At 46.2% G+C, this 14,101-nt stretch overlaps 1 protein-coding gene across 1 annotated transcript in view; it reads right to left on the reverse strand.

The window, feature by feature from the left end:
* Positions 1-495: 495 nt before the first annotated feature.
* Positions 496-14,101, reverse strand: part of LAMC3 (laminin, gamma 3) — a 94,040-nt gene continuing 80,434 nt past the window's right edge. Inside the window, exons 24-28 of the mRNA XM_006892446.1 lie at positions 12,139-12,241; positions 6,281-6,480; positions 5,411-5,557; positions 5,226-5,325; positions 496-746 (exon numbers count right to left, since the gene is read on the reverse strand). Coding sequence (XP_006892508.1) covers positions 496-746; positions 5,226-5,325; positions 5,411-5,557; positions 6,281-6,480; positions 12,139-12,241 — 801 coding nt within the window. The remainder of the gene's footprint in view (positions 747-5,225; positions 5,326-5,410; positions 5,558-6,280; positions 6,481-12,138; positions 12,242-14,101) is intronic.

A 14,101-nucleotide genomic window follows, 5' to 3' on the forward strand; every position in this document is an offset into this window, starting at 1 on the left:
TTCCACTGCCAAACACCAACCCTGCAAGGAACCCTGCTTGTGAAATAAGAATGAATACATTGGAGTCCCAGGGCATTTAAGCTAACCTGCATACCTCAGCCACATCCAGAGCGTGGACAGTATGCAGCTGACTCCCAATAAATACTTATGTATTGATTGTACTGTGTGTGTCTGCATGGATAAGCCTTTATGCATATGTGCGTCATACACATAGGCATGCACATACAGTGTACATGTGCAGGTGTGTGTCACTGATGCTGGGTGGGGGTGTGCACCCGTGGCTGCCTGGGGATTGTGGGTGCATATGCAGTCTGCTATGGGTGGGCACATGCTGGCAGGGTGGTGTTGTGGGCACAGACTTCAGCAGACACAAGGTATACACACAGAGGACAGGAGGCAGCAGGCCCTGGGAGGTGTGCCTCTGAGTGCAGCTGTGGGAGATATGCAAGCCCCAAGACGAGTGCATATAATGGGACAGGTGAGGTCTGGTGGTTGTCACTGCCAGCTGGCACAGCTCTCAGGCAAGCTGTGCAGGATGGCCTCCAAGTTCTGCTTGTCCGCACGGATCTCAGCAAGGTCACTCTCAAAGTCCTGGATCTGTTGCTCCTGCTGCTTGGACTCTTGCTCCAGCAGCCTCAGTTTCTCCTGCAGGGCCCCTGGGGAGCCCAGTTGACGCTTCAAGTGCTCTAGTACTCGCTGGGTCTCATTCAGAGCCTTGGCTGGTGCTCGGTGGGTGTCCAGTGACCCTGCAGAGGGGCAAGTCTCAGCAAGGCACAGACCCCCTTTGGGACCTGGAGCCCACTTAGCCCCAAGACTATTCCCAGTTCAGACTTCTAGGACCCCAAGTGCCCAAAGCCTTCTAGAAAAGGTGGGGACCATGAGGCATGATGGTGATGGGCTGAGGCCAGTCCCCAAGCTCATACTCAGACTCTGAAGTGCTCCCCCTGGGTGGCACTGAGCCACTGTTCATTTTTGTCATTATCATTGCTGTCAAAAATAGCAGCCTTGAGAAAGTCCTTATAGAAATCTAGTCTGCTCATTCATCAAGTTGTGAATGAAAAATCCCATAATTTCTACTGGCTTGAAACTGCTGCATCAATTTACCAATAGCCACACTTATATTCTGACTTGTGCACTGAGATGTAAGGGACACTGACCGAGCAGAAAGGTCCTCATCTCAGAGATGTTGGCTTTGGGATGAGGGCCTGGCAGCAGATGGAGCAGGAAGAACCACAGGCCTGACAGCCGGGCAGCAGGGTCCTAGTCCTGGCCTTATTACCATCTATTAGGGATCCAAGAGGTCCTCTGGAGTTCATACCGGAACTTAGTAGTAGTGGCCACGGAGCAGAGGTGATGATGATGACGACAGGAGTAGAGGTGATGGTGGATGGGAGTGAAAGCTATGGTAGGTGAAGGCAGAGGTAGGGGTAGCAGAGATGATGGCAGGTGGGAACAGAGGTGATAGTGGGGGAAGCAGAGGAGAGGAGAGAGCGAGTAGAGGTGATAGAAGGAGGAGTAGAAGGGATGGTGGGTGGGAGCAGAGATGGTGATAATGGGAGGGGAGATGATGGGAGGTGGAAGCAAAGATGATGGCAAGCGGGAATAGAGTGATGGTGTCTGGGAGCAGAGACAGGGTGGGTGGGAGCAGAGGCAATGGTCAAGTGAAAGCAGAGGGGATTGTGGTGAGAGTAGAGGCCTAGGCTCTACAGACTGCATCCCCCACTTGCCTCTCATCACCTTGTCACGAAATGTGACTATCGTCAAAAAAGTAACTCAGCCAAGCTGTGGGGAGCGAAAGTCCCAAGCCTCTAACCACATGGGACTTGCCAGGACCCCAAGGCTCTGGGATGGGAGCCAGGTTTGGCATACGTGTTTTTCACCCAATAACTAACTCGATGGAGCACAGCTCTGGACTGTGGTGAGTTATGGCCCACAGATGTGTTAATGGGACCCATAGTGACCCTTCATCGGGTTTCCTAGGCTCTAAGTCTTTAGGGAGGAGACTGTCAATCTATCTCCCAAGATTCGAATCACTAAACTTTCAGTCAGCAGCCCACTACCTTTCTTTTCATTCTCCTTATATGAATGTGAAAGTTGGGCACTGAATAAGGAAGACTGAAGAAGAACATTTGCCTTTGAATTGTCGTATTGGTAAAGAATATAAAAAAAACACCGTGGATGATCAGAAGCACAAACACATTCTAAAGTACAGCCAAGGTGCTTCTTAGAAGCAAGGATGGCAAGACTCTGTCCCACATACTCTGGGCATGTTATCTGGAGGGGGCAGTACTTGGAGAAGGACATTATGCTTAGGAAAATAGAGGGTCAGTGGAAGAGATGAAGATGATCAGTGAGGACCCAACATAATGACTGTGACAATGGCCCGAAGCACAGCAGAGATGGTGAGAGTAGCAGAGGACCAGGCAGGGCTTGATCTGTTGTACACAGAGTCACTGCCAGTCACAGCGGACACGTTGGCACCTGACAATAACAACAACAACAACTCAGAGCACAGTTTCAAGCTGACAAGCATGAGTGTCACCATAGATTAGAGAGCTATTAGGCTTTTGTTATGCCCGTCCACCAGCTGCTCTGCAGAAGGATGAGCAATCTCCCCTGTGTGATTTACAGCCTCAGAAAACCTGCTGGAGGGTCAGCTATGATTCAGTACCAAGTCGAGGGCACATAACAACAATATGGTGTCCTTGTGGTATGGAGTTGCGCTGCCAACCCAAAGCCAGGCAGTTCAAATTCACTAACTGCTCTGCAGGCGAAAGATTGACAGTCTGTCCCATGCAATTTACAGCCTCTGAAAACCTGCTGGAGGGTCAGCTATGTGTCGATTCCAAATCATAACAGCAAAACACAACAAAAACATTTGTGGCAGACATCCCTGGGGGACCCATCCTTTGGACAATTCCTTCTCCTTGAGTCAACCCACTAGGGAGGAGTTGGTTCTGCTCCTCGTGACCCTGTATCAGGTTTCCGAGGCCATCAACCTCGGTAGGAAGGGGAGGCCTGCTCAGCTTCCAGCCACACAGCCGCTGGTGGAGTCAGTCCTCTGGAGACGCACAGCCTTAGGGTCAGCAACACAACTCATCGCTCGCTACACACTCTGCTGCCTTTCCCTCTAGTTGCTGCTGTTGTTGTTTGCCCTCCAGTAGAAACTGCCTGATAGACGACCCTCCAATGGGGTTTCAAAGGCTGTAAGTCACACAGAAGAATTTTATTATCTTCCTCCCTAGAAGCAGCTGGTGGATTTGAACTGTGTGCCTTTTGGTTGGCAGCACAACTTCTTACCCATTAGGCCACAAGAACTTCCTTTTCCTTGAGTGTTACTGTTATCCCATTGAGTTGGAACTAAATCGTAGGTGGCTTTCCAGTGGGATTTCAGAGGCAGCTAATCACACAAGAGGAGACTGCTTATCCTTTTCCCTTGGAGAAGCTGGTAGATTTGAACTGTGTATCTCTGAGATTGCAGTGCAGCTCCTTACCACTAAGCCACTAGAGTTAATGTCTTCTAACCAAGACAATGTAGCAGAAGGCTACTCCCTTGATTAGGTTATATTAGAAACTGCTTTGCTTGCTTTTAGAAGATGTCATATAAGAGGGTTACACAGCCAGGCTTGCAGGTAGCCTCCAGGAACTAATTGAGACCCTAGCTGATATATAATTGAAGAAAAAAAGAAAAAGAACCCCAAACCCACTGTTGTCTTCAATTCTGACTCACAGTAACCCAATAGGACAGGGTAGAACTACCTCAGAGGGTCTCCACGTCTATAAGCCCTTTACAGAAGCATAGTGCCACATCTTTCTTCTGTGGAGTGGCTGGTGGGTTTGAACAGTGAACCTTTTGGTTAGCATCCAAATGCTTTAACAATCCTGCCATCAGAGGTCCTCCCTAGCTGTTAGGCTGCAAGAAAACAAGGACTCAGCCAGATGATCACAAAGCGAAGAATTTTGCCAAGAGCCCAAGAGAGCTGAGAAGCAGTTTTTTTTTCCAGTTGAGTCTCTGCTGAGACCACAGCCCAGGTCATAACCTGAACTTCAGCCTTGTGAGGCCCTAAGGAAAGGACCCAGCTAGTCCACATCTACACTCCTGACTGCAGAAACTGCGCTATAATGACCGTGTGATGTTTTAAGATTAAAAGGAATAAAAGACAGAGGGAAGTTGAGGATCTACTGGGCCTGGGTAAATCCCACTCCCCGCAAAAGATCTTGAGAGGCCTAAGTCATGTGTGTGAACAGCGCAGGTGTGGGCCTGCTGCCCAGACAAAATACAGAAAATGGTGATCGTTCCTCTTCTTAAAAATAATGACAATTAGGGGAGCTCTGGTGGCCTAGTGGCAAGAAGCTGCACTGCAATCTCAGAGGAACACGGTTCAAATCCACCAGATGTTCTGCCGGGGAAGGAGGCCTGATTTGATGGTACACGCACACAAAATAATAATAATAAAAAAATAATGACAATTGAGTGTGTACGTGTTTCCCTTCAACCCAGCTGTTGTCCTAACACACACACACACACACACACACACACACACACACACACACACACCAGGGCCTTCATGCCTTAGCTGGCTTTATCCCTTCTTCTCAAATATCTCTTTGTGAAGGTCTATCTTGAGTTGTACCTCCTCCATCAGAATAATTTTATAACCAGATATCCTACCCCATAACAAGTACTGTAATTGGCACTTTCTACATCCCCCCTAATGTTACTCCTATTTAATAGATGAGGAGACTGAGGTTCAGAGAGGTAGAACAGCTTGATTGAGCTCCCCCAGGCAGGAAGAAACGGAGCTAGCCTTGAGTCCCAGTCTGCCCGATTCCAAAGCCAGCACCGGATCCCTGATACCACACTGTGTCTTCAACATTCTCTTTTTTTTCAGACTGTTACTCACCCAGGGTCAGTCTACTCACTGAACACAGCACTGCTCTTGTATGGGGTGGTTTGCTGTGTGTGAGCCCCTCCCCATTACCAGACAGAACCCTCTGGACACAGAGAGTTATTCAAAGTAAACTCACTTCTGCATGTCAACCCTACCTCACACAGACAACCTGGGACAGAAATGGATGCTTGTGAGTGACCACAGGGAGGGGATGGGAAATCACAGAAATAAGGACATGAGGAAGTCTTTCCCAGCCCTGGGGCCTCACTCAAAGCTCTCATAAGTAGCCCCAGGGGCCAATGGGTTCTGGACTCAACACTGAGGACTCCTTACCCAGCTTGGTGAGCAGCTCTGACAAAGTCTTGATGTCTGTCTCCAGGGAGATGCGCGACTCCCGGATCTGTCGCTCCACCTCACTCAGCCCTGCGCCCACCTTCCAGGAAGAGCGGGGAATGGATGAGTGGCTGTTACTGGCTGTGAGGCAGGAGTAAACAGGTTTGGATCCTTAGCAAACATACCCGCTTGGCTTCCTCCAGCTCCTGCAGACGTGCTCCAGAGGCCAGGGTCTGCTGGGAGGCCAGGCGGAGTGTCACCCTCGTCTGGCTGGCAAGCTGGCTGGCACGGCGCTGTTCCTGCTTCTCTTTCCTCAGCAAAACCTTGGCAAGCTACAGGGTGGGCATCAGCAGCAGGGAGAGAAGGTGAGGCGAGGCGAAGAGCTCTTGTGATAATAATCCCCCCAAGCAGGCATCTGCTCTGGGCATTACATCATCCGTTCATTCACTAGGTATAGGGCACTGTGTCAATTCCCAGATACTGCTCATCTATCCCCAGAGGAGAAATCGGAATTATTTCAAAGGTGAGGAAACAGATACACAGAAAAGAGGAGGAGCCAGCCAAGGTTCCAGTGTCAGGACCAGAAATAAGACTCTTGCTTCAAATACAGCACTTCCTCTAGACAACTGTGAACATCTGTCCTGAGCTACAAAGGCAGTAACAGCACTAGGAGACATAGATTAATTTTAAAATGGCCCCAATTTAAAAAGAAAAGCCTAGAGATTTAGGTAATCCAGCCACACACATTGAGGTACAAAGACTTTGGTCAGGTGACTAAAGTTACAGAGTGTTTTGGACTTCATTCTCCTTACCTGTAGCTTGGGGCAACAAGAATAAATTTCATGAGGAATCAATCAGGTCACCCACGGGAAATCCCTTGATCTCTGGGACCTCCTAAGCACTTATAAATGTGAAATATTCTGCATCAGATACAGGAAAGGAGATATATCTGCAGGTGCAATTCTTGATTTACAAGGGGTAGCTGTTACGTGAGAGAGCAACTCCCATAGGCCCAGGAGTAGGGAAGCTGCCTCTGCCACGTGTGTGGACCTGACCTTGGCATTGCCCTTAGCCAGCAGCTCTGCTTCTTTGCTCTTCTTCTTGGCACTGGCAGACACAGATGCTGCGTTTCCTAGCATCCTCTCTGCTTGCTTGGTTTTCTTCTTTGTGTCTTCAAGGAGCCTGTCCCGGATGACATCTGCCTTCCTTCTCAAGGCGGCCTGGTCCTTGGGCCCAGGAAACAGCAGCTTCATTCCTGAAAGTCCAGTCAAGGTTTTGGCAGGAGAGCTGGGCTCATGCCTCCCTCAAGAGCCTGCCAGGGAATCACTGGCAGATGCTGTTCAGTCCAAGCCCCTCAGACAATGTGAGTGAAGAATAAAGACACAATAGATGGGAATGATTGTATGAAACACAATGTAAATAAAAACCAACCAAACAAAAGTATAATAAAAAAAGTGCCCAAGATCTGTGTGTACTCTCAGGATATTATAGGAAAGAAAGAAACAACAAGTGAGATATAAAGCCCCATGAGTTTACGGATTTGTATTTTTACTATGATGTTGTTGTTGTTATGTGCTGTTGAGTCGACTACAACTCATAGTGATCCTATGCACAAGATCTCTGAGTTCTGCTCTATTCTAAGCCAATCTCACTGTCTTATCACCCCAGTTATTGTGTGAATATATTTCATCCAAACTCTTCCTCTCCTGCACTGTCCCTCCACACCCAAAGGATGTGAGATGTATAAAAATTCTTGTCTCCAAGGAGCAGCTTGGTTTCAACCTCTCTAGAATTGACCTGTTCATTCTCTTGGCAGTCCACGGTATGTTCAACACTCTTCTCCAACACCACAACTCAAAGGCATCAATTCTTCTGTCATCCTTGGCCATTATCCAGCTCTCTGACTCATAGCAAGTAATTACAAAGATCATAGGCTGGATCAGGCACACATAGTCTCTAGACTGACATCTTTGCTCTCTAGCACTCTGGAGAGGTCCCTGACAATATATCTTCCTAATACAATTTGTCTTTTGATTTCCTGACTGCTTGTGCCAAGTGTTGACTGTGATACTTATTAAAATAATATAGTGGTAACAGCAGATCTGGTGACCTAGTGGTAAGAAACTGTGCTGCAGTCCCAAAGGCACTCAGTTCGAATCCACCAGCTGCTTTGTGGGGAGATGGACAATCTCCTCCTGTGTGATTTACTCTTTCTGAAAACTCACTAGAGGGTCAACTATGGGTCAGTTCTGACTAGATTGTTCACAACAACAATACCTGGGCCAGAGGTAGGTATAAGAAGCTGCAGCATTAATCCATGTATTGTTTATTTTCATATGCCACCTATTTTTATTTTTCTTTTTTATTCATTGTTGCACATTCTCTTCCTCTCCCTTCACCCAGTCCATCCCACAATGCACCCCTTGTTCCAGACTGCTGTCATACACACAACGCCTGTCTTATATTTCTTTCAGACAGTTCTTCTCCTCATCTGTTCTACTGCGATGTTCATTATATATCCACTCTTTTCCCATGCTCTTCCCCATATCTCCTGGCTCTATTTATTTTTAAAAGGCTTTGAAGCACCTTCTAATGACAGATAAATTAGTAACTGGGTCTTTAAAATGCAGAGCCATATATAACTGAATGAGGAAAGGAAGAGGAAAAAGGTGCCAAGTGCCAGAAATTTAAAATGGTAACATTGTTGTTGTAGTTATGTGCTGTCAAGTCTCTTGTGACTCATAGCAACCCTACTACAACAGCTCTAAACCTGCTCTATCCTGTGCCAACCTCAGTGTCTCTGACACACCTATTCCCCTTACCCCAGTCACTGAATCAATCCATCTCATCGAGGGTTGTCCCCTCCTGTGCTGTCCCTCCACCCTTCCAAACATGATGTCCCTCTCCAAGGACTGGTCACTCCTTGAAACATGCTCAAAGAACATCAGATGAAGCATCAGAATCCTTGCCTCCAAGGAGCACCCTCGTTTCACCCTCTCCAGGATGGACTTGTATGTTTTTGTAGCAGTCCATGGTATATGGGATACTCTTCTCCAGCACCACAATGCAAAGACATAAATTTTCCTTCTATCATCCTTAGTTATTGTTCAGCTTTCTGACGCATAGCAAGTACTTGTGAAGACTATGGCCTTGATCAGGCATACCTTTGTCTCCAGAATGACATTATTGCTCTTCAGTACTCTGAAAAGGTCCTTCACAGCAGACTTTCCCAATGCAATTCATCTTTTGATTTCCTGGCTGCAGGTGTCAAGAGTGTTGATTATGGTACCAAGTAAATTGAAGCTATTAATAATCTCAATCTCTTCACCATCTATCATGATGTTGCCAATTGGCCCAGTGGTGAGAATCTTTGTTTTCTTGATGTTGAGCTTCAATCCATATTGAAGGCTGCAGTCCTTGACCTTCTACAGTAATCGCTTCAGGTCCTCCTCAGTTTCAGCAAGCAAGGTTGTCTCAACTGCATAATGCAGGTTGTTGATGAGTCTTCCTCCAATCCTGATGCCACATTCTTCTTCACAGAGCCCAGCCTCCTGGATAATCTGTTCTGTATATAGATTGAAAATGTATGGAGATAGGCGTACACTCGTGTTAATTTTGAACTATGCAGTGTTTCTTTGCTCTCTTCTGATAACTGCCTCTTGGTCCAAGTATAGATTTTGCATAAGCATAATCAAGTGTTCTGGGATTCCCATTCTTCTCAGAGTTAGTCACAGTTTGCTGAGATCCACACAGTGAAATGCCTTTGCATAGTCAATGAAACCCAGATATTCTTCTGGTACTCCCTACTTTTAGATAAGATCCATCTAACATTAGTTGTAATATCCTTAGTATCATAGCCTCTTCTTCTAAACCAACCTGCACATCTGGCAGTTCTCTGTTGATGTGCTGTTCCAGTCATTTCTGGGTAATTTTCAGCAGAATCTTGCTTGCATGTGATATTAATGATATTGTTTGATAATTTCCTCACTCTGACTGGTCAACAAATATGGATCTCTTCAGGAATCAAATACACTAGTTACCTCTGAGCTCCCCAGCAACCAAGATGAAAAGAGAAATGCTACCATTCACATAGGCTTCTTTATCTAATAAGCAATAAAGAAACAGTTACTTTCTCCTTGCAGCAAATTATAAGGGAAATTTATCATAAAGAATACTGAGTATAGTGGACAAAATGAAATTTTGAGAAGAATCAAACTTTCTGATCTTTTGGGGCATGACATCTAATTATTCTTTGAAAAGAATTTTTAAAAAATCAGATCTGTTTTAATGTTTATACACAAAATTAGTATTTCTTAAAGGATGTTCTGTGGAACTCTTTCTATAGAATGTTAATGAACCTTAAAGAAAAATATAAATTACATTTAAATAAAACTCACCAGGTTTCTTTATTGCAAGACTTCTAGAGTGTTTCATATTCTAACGTGTGTACTATGAGGTCTCAGGGTGCAGCGTTTTCTAAACTTATCTGAGCACAGCTCCCTTGGTTAGGAGACCCAAGGCTGTATCCTGGGAAAGGCATCCCTCCATTCCTTTTACCCTGAATGTGAACTAAGCACAGGCTAACTGGTGTTAAATGGAAGTATCTCTGAAATGTATGGGAATGGAAAAAAGAACCTAAGGCTAGAGGTTCAAGACTAATCTAATCCTTGAGTGGGTTACTGTCCAGCACCAGGGTGGCAACTTTTCCTTCTAAACTTGTAAGAACTTTCTAATTCTTTGAACCATTCACCAATGAAAAGGGGATAGTGTGTGAGGTAGTGAGGACCCCGTCACTGGAGGTAGGCAAACTGAAGGAGGTGAGCTTCAAGCCCAGTATGGAGTTGCAGAGATGCCTTTATGGGCCTTTATGACTCGAATGCCAGTGTGACATCCAAGTGGTCTTTGAGTTGATTTCCTAGGCTGTCGTCTTTACAGAAGTAGATCTCTAGGCCTGTCTCTCAAAGGCTGGATTCAAACTACTAGCTTCTCTGCTAGCAGCCAATAGACAGTAAAGAGATTAAGATTGTTAACAGCTTCAGTTTGCTTGGCTCCACAATCAACACTCTTGGTACCAGCATCCAGGAAATCAAAGACTAATTGGATTGGGAAAGTCTGCTGTCAGGGACCTCTCCATAGTACTGAAGAGCAATGATGTCAGTCTAGAGACTAAGGTGCATCTGATCCAGGCCATAGTCTTTGCAATTACTTGCTATCCATCAGAGCGTTGGTCAATGACTAAGGATGATAGAAAAAGAACTGATGTCTTTGAGTGGTGGTGTTGGAGAAGAGTATTGCATATACTATGGACTACTAATAGAACAAACAGGTCCATTTTAGAAAGGGTGAAACCAGGCTGATCCCTAGAGGAAAGGATTTTAAAGCTTTGTCTGACTTATTTTATGCAGTTGCAGGGAAGGATGAGTCCTTGGAGAGGGACATCATGCTTGGGAGAGTGAAGGTAACAGTACCAGAGAGGAAGCCCCTGAATGACATTGATTCACTCAGTGACTAGGGTAATGGGGGAAGGCATGTTGGAGACAATGAGGTTGACTCAAGATAGAGCAGGGTTCAGGCTGTTGTCACTATGAGACACAGGTGATTTGATGGCACATAACAACAACATAGTGCTTAACTGTTGTGTCACCAGGGCTCCTTGATGCAAAGAGGTAGGCTCCACCCAAGGGCACCTCTGGAAACAGACCAGGTGGTCTGTTTCCGAACGGTTACTCCTTGAAAACCCTGTGGAGAAGTTCTACTCTGTGCACGTGGGGTGAGTCTCTTGAAGTTGAAATCCACTGAATGGCAATGAACTAAATAAGTCTAATGCTACAAAATCCCAATATGTATCATAATATGCCATGTTCCTAAGCACAATTCTTGAGAGGCAAAAGCTCAAGCCCACACCTCTTCCACCAGAAGCCCCCTACCCAGTGGGTGACTCAGGCTTCAGGCCACCAAAGAAATGGGGAGAAGGAAATGCTGACCAGCTCACCTACTACTGAGGTCTAGGTCTAGGGTGAATCTGTATCACTGATTGGTGGTGGTGAGGGGATAGTGGGTGGGGGACATTGCAGATTCAAGACAACAGAGTCCTCATCTAGGGCTCAGGTTGACGCCTGCCTTACCCAGCCTTTTGGTACAAAGCCCAAAATAAAGAAGAGAGACTTCTCTTTGGAAAAAAGAAAGTTTCTTAGAAATCAATTACAAGAGGGATAAGAGACCAAAAAATGTTGAATTGGCTGGTTTCTGCTTCTGACTCAGTTCTAATACATGGATGTCCATGAATTTCTTTCCTCAGTCTACTGATCTGTAAAATGGGGCACTCAGTCTCATTTTTCTCAAAGTTCCAAGTAGACTTGAACTGGAATCGGTCCATACCTGCTGTCAAAATTGAGACCCTTTCATTCCTTTTAACCAACTGGGGACTAGATTGGGACTGGTAGATTTTTACCAGTTAACTTAGGGAGTTCCGGTGGCCTAGTGGTAAGAAGCTGTGCTGCAATCCTGAAGGCACACAGTTCAAGGCCACCATGCAATTAACTGCCTCTGAAAACCTGCTGGAGGGTCAGCTATGGGTCTGTTAAAAAGCAATCTAGGCTCCACGTGGTGACATCTTGTGAATCACAGCAGAACTGAGTGAAATGGACCAGGGATGGACAGCTAACAGCTTTGTATTCTCTTCACATCTTGTCCTAAGGGATTTTGCACTGCAATCGGATGACAGAGGAGTTTAGTGGAAGGGTCACCTGGGAAGCCCTCAGGTGAGTGGTAGGTGAGGTGGAAAGAGATGAGCCGAGATCCTGAGAGGTGTGGGGAATGGACTTCTGTCTCCTGCAGCCATGCCTGCCCTGGTTAAGATGAGAGCTGACTGGGTGACTGTCACGGACACCTGTGAGCAGAGTCACACACATACCTTCCAGGTCAGCCAGCAGAGTCCTGGCTCCCATGACGGTCACTGTGGCGGCCTGGACAGACGTGGAAGCCTGTGTCAGGGCGGCTCTGGCCTCCTGGTGTAACTGTGCAGAGAAAGAGAGGGTCCAGGTCAGGCTGGCACCAAAGCCATGTAAAACTCAACTCCACTCATTGTCATCAAGTGAGAACCGACTCATAGCTGACCCTCCAATGGGTTTGCAAAGGTTGTAAATAGTAAAGGAGGAAATCACTCATCTTTCTTTCTCAAACTGAAGGATTCAAACCGCCTGTTTTTTTTTGGTTGGAGTAGAACTCCTTACCCACTAGACCACTAAATCTCCCTAAACCTACATGTGGGGAGTCCCAACACTTCACCAGAATACTGACAATTTGTCAGGTTCCTTTTATTATACTTAGTGCCGTCGATTTGGACTCATGGTGATCCACCATTAAGTTTCCGAGGCTGTAAATCTCAGTGGAGAGAGACTGCCCACCCTTATTCTGCACAGCCAGTGATGGACTAGAACCACCAAAGATGCTCACCCCTTGGTCAGCAGTACAGCATCCTATAAACTGTGGCACCAGACCTCCAAACTATTTTATCCTACAAATAAACACTCTTGGGACCAGCAGGCAGGAGCTCAGGAGATGCACTTCACTGGGCAAGCCTGTAGTTAGGGACATCTCCACAGGACTGAGGAACAAGGATGTCAATTTGAGGACTAAGGTGCCATTGATTCAGGTTATGGTATTTTCAATTATGGTGCTAAGAGCTGGGCAATGAATAAGGATGTCAGGAGAACTGATGCCTTTGAGTTGTACTGTTGAAGAAGAGTACTGAACACCCCATGGAATGCCAAGATATGCCTTGAAGAAGGTGCAGCCAGAGTGTTCCTAGGAGGCAAAGGTGATAAAGCTTCATCTCACAGACTTTGGGCATGTTGCTAGGAGATGCTATTCCTTGGAGAAGGGCATCATGTTTGGAAACATGGTGGGTCAGAGAAAGAGAGGAAGACCCTCAACCAGATGGATTGACACAGTGACTGTAGCAATGGGCTCAAGCATGTCAGAAATGATAAGGATGGCACAGGATAGGACAGGGGTTAGATCTGTTGTTTATAGGGTCACTCCACTCTGAGTCATACTTAACTCAAGAGCACCTAACAACAACCACAAATATTAGGCCCTGGAATATTTCTCAAAGAGCTTAACCTGCCCCAGAAAAGCTCAGAAGAAAATTGGTGCACAAGGACCAAGGAAAGTTGGAAGCTGCAAACTTATTTGCAGAATGTGCTTATGTTTTGGCCAGTGGGCATAAAACAGTCAATCTGTATGTTGTGCAACTTTTACTCTTAGAAAATATGTTTCTTCCCCCTTCTGAGAAAATCAAACCAGTCACCATGGAGTCCAGTCCAGCTCTTGGTGGCCTCCTGTGGTCAGACTAGTGCTATGCTCCACAGGTTCTCAATGGTGAGTATTTGGAAGTGCATCACCTGAACTTCCGGCCTCTTGTAAACTAGTATAAACTTCCACATGCTTATGCAAATACCATGTGCTTTCTACATTTGTTTGCCAGCTTGGCCGTATACAGAAATACCTGGGCGGGGAGTAGTTGGCAAACAAACAATGCAAGGTGAATGCTATTTGTGTGAAGATATGACAGTTATTTAAAGAATAGAGGCCTGAACTGCAGCCAAGTGATGAGTCAGCACAAGCTTGAGCTCTCTGGGCCAGGAGGATGACAGGGAGGAAGGTGGAAGAGACCATCATGGAAGGGTCAGGAGCACGGGACAGGCAGGCATCTGCACACCTGGCATCCTGGCGTGACTGCTGCATGTCTTGGAGCGGCTGTGGGGATGAAGGCTCCCTGTCCACAGAGAAGGGGTGTGTGTCAGGAACTACAGATAATCTTTCCTAATCTTCATATGAAGGTTTATCCTTATTTTCTAACTTTAAAGGGAAAA

Source organism: Elephantulus edwardii, unplaced genomic scaffold, assembly GCF_000299155.1.
Source record: "Elephantulus edwardii isolate Elephantulus edwardi_28Jun2011 unplaced genomic scaffold, EleEdw1.0 scaffold00116, whole genome shotgun sequence".
Classification (NCBI taxonomy): domain Eukaryota; kingdom Metazoa; phylum Chordata; class Mammalia; order Macroscelidea; family Macroscelididae; genus Elephantulus; species Elephantulus edwardii.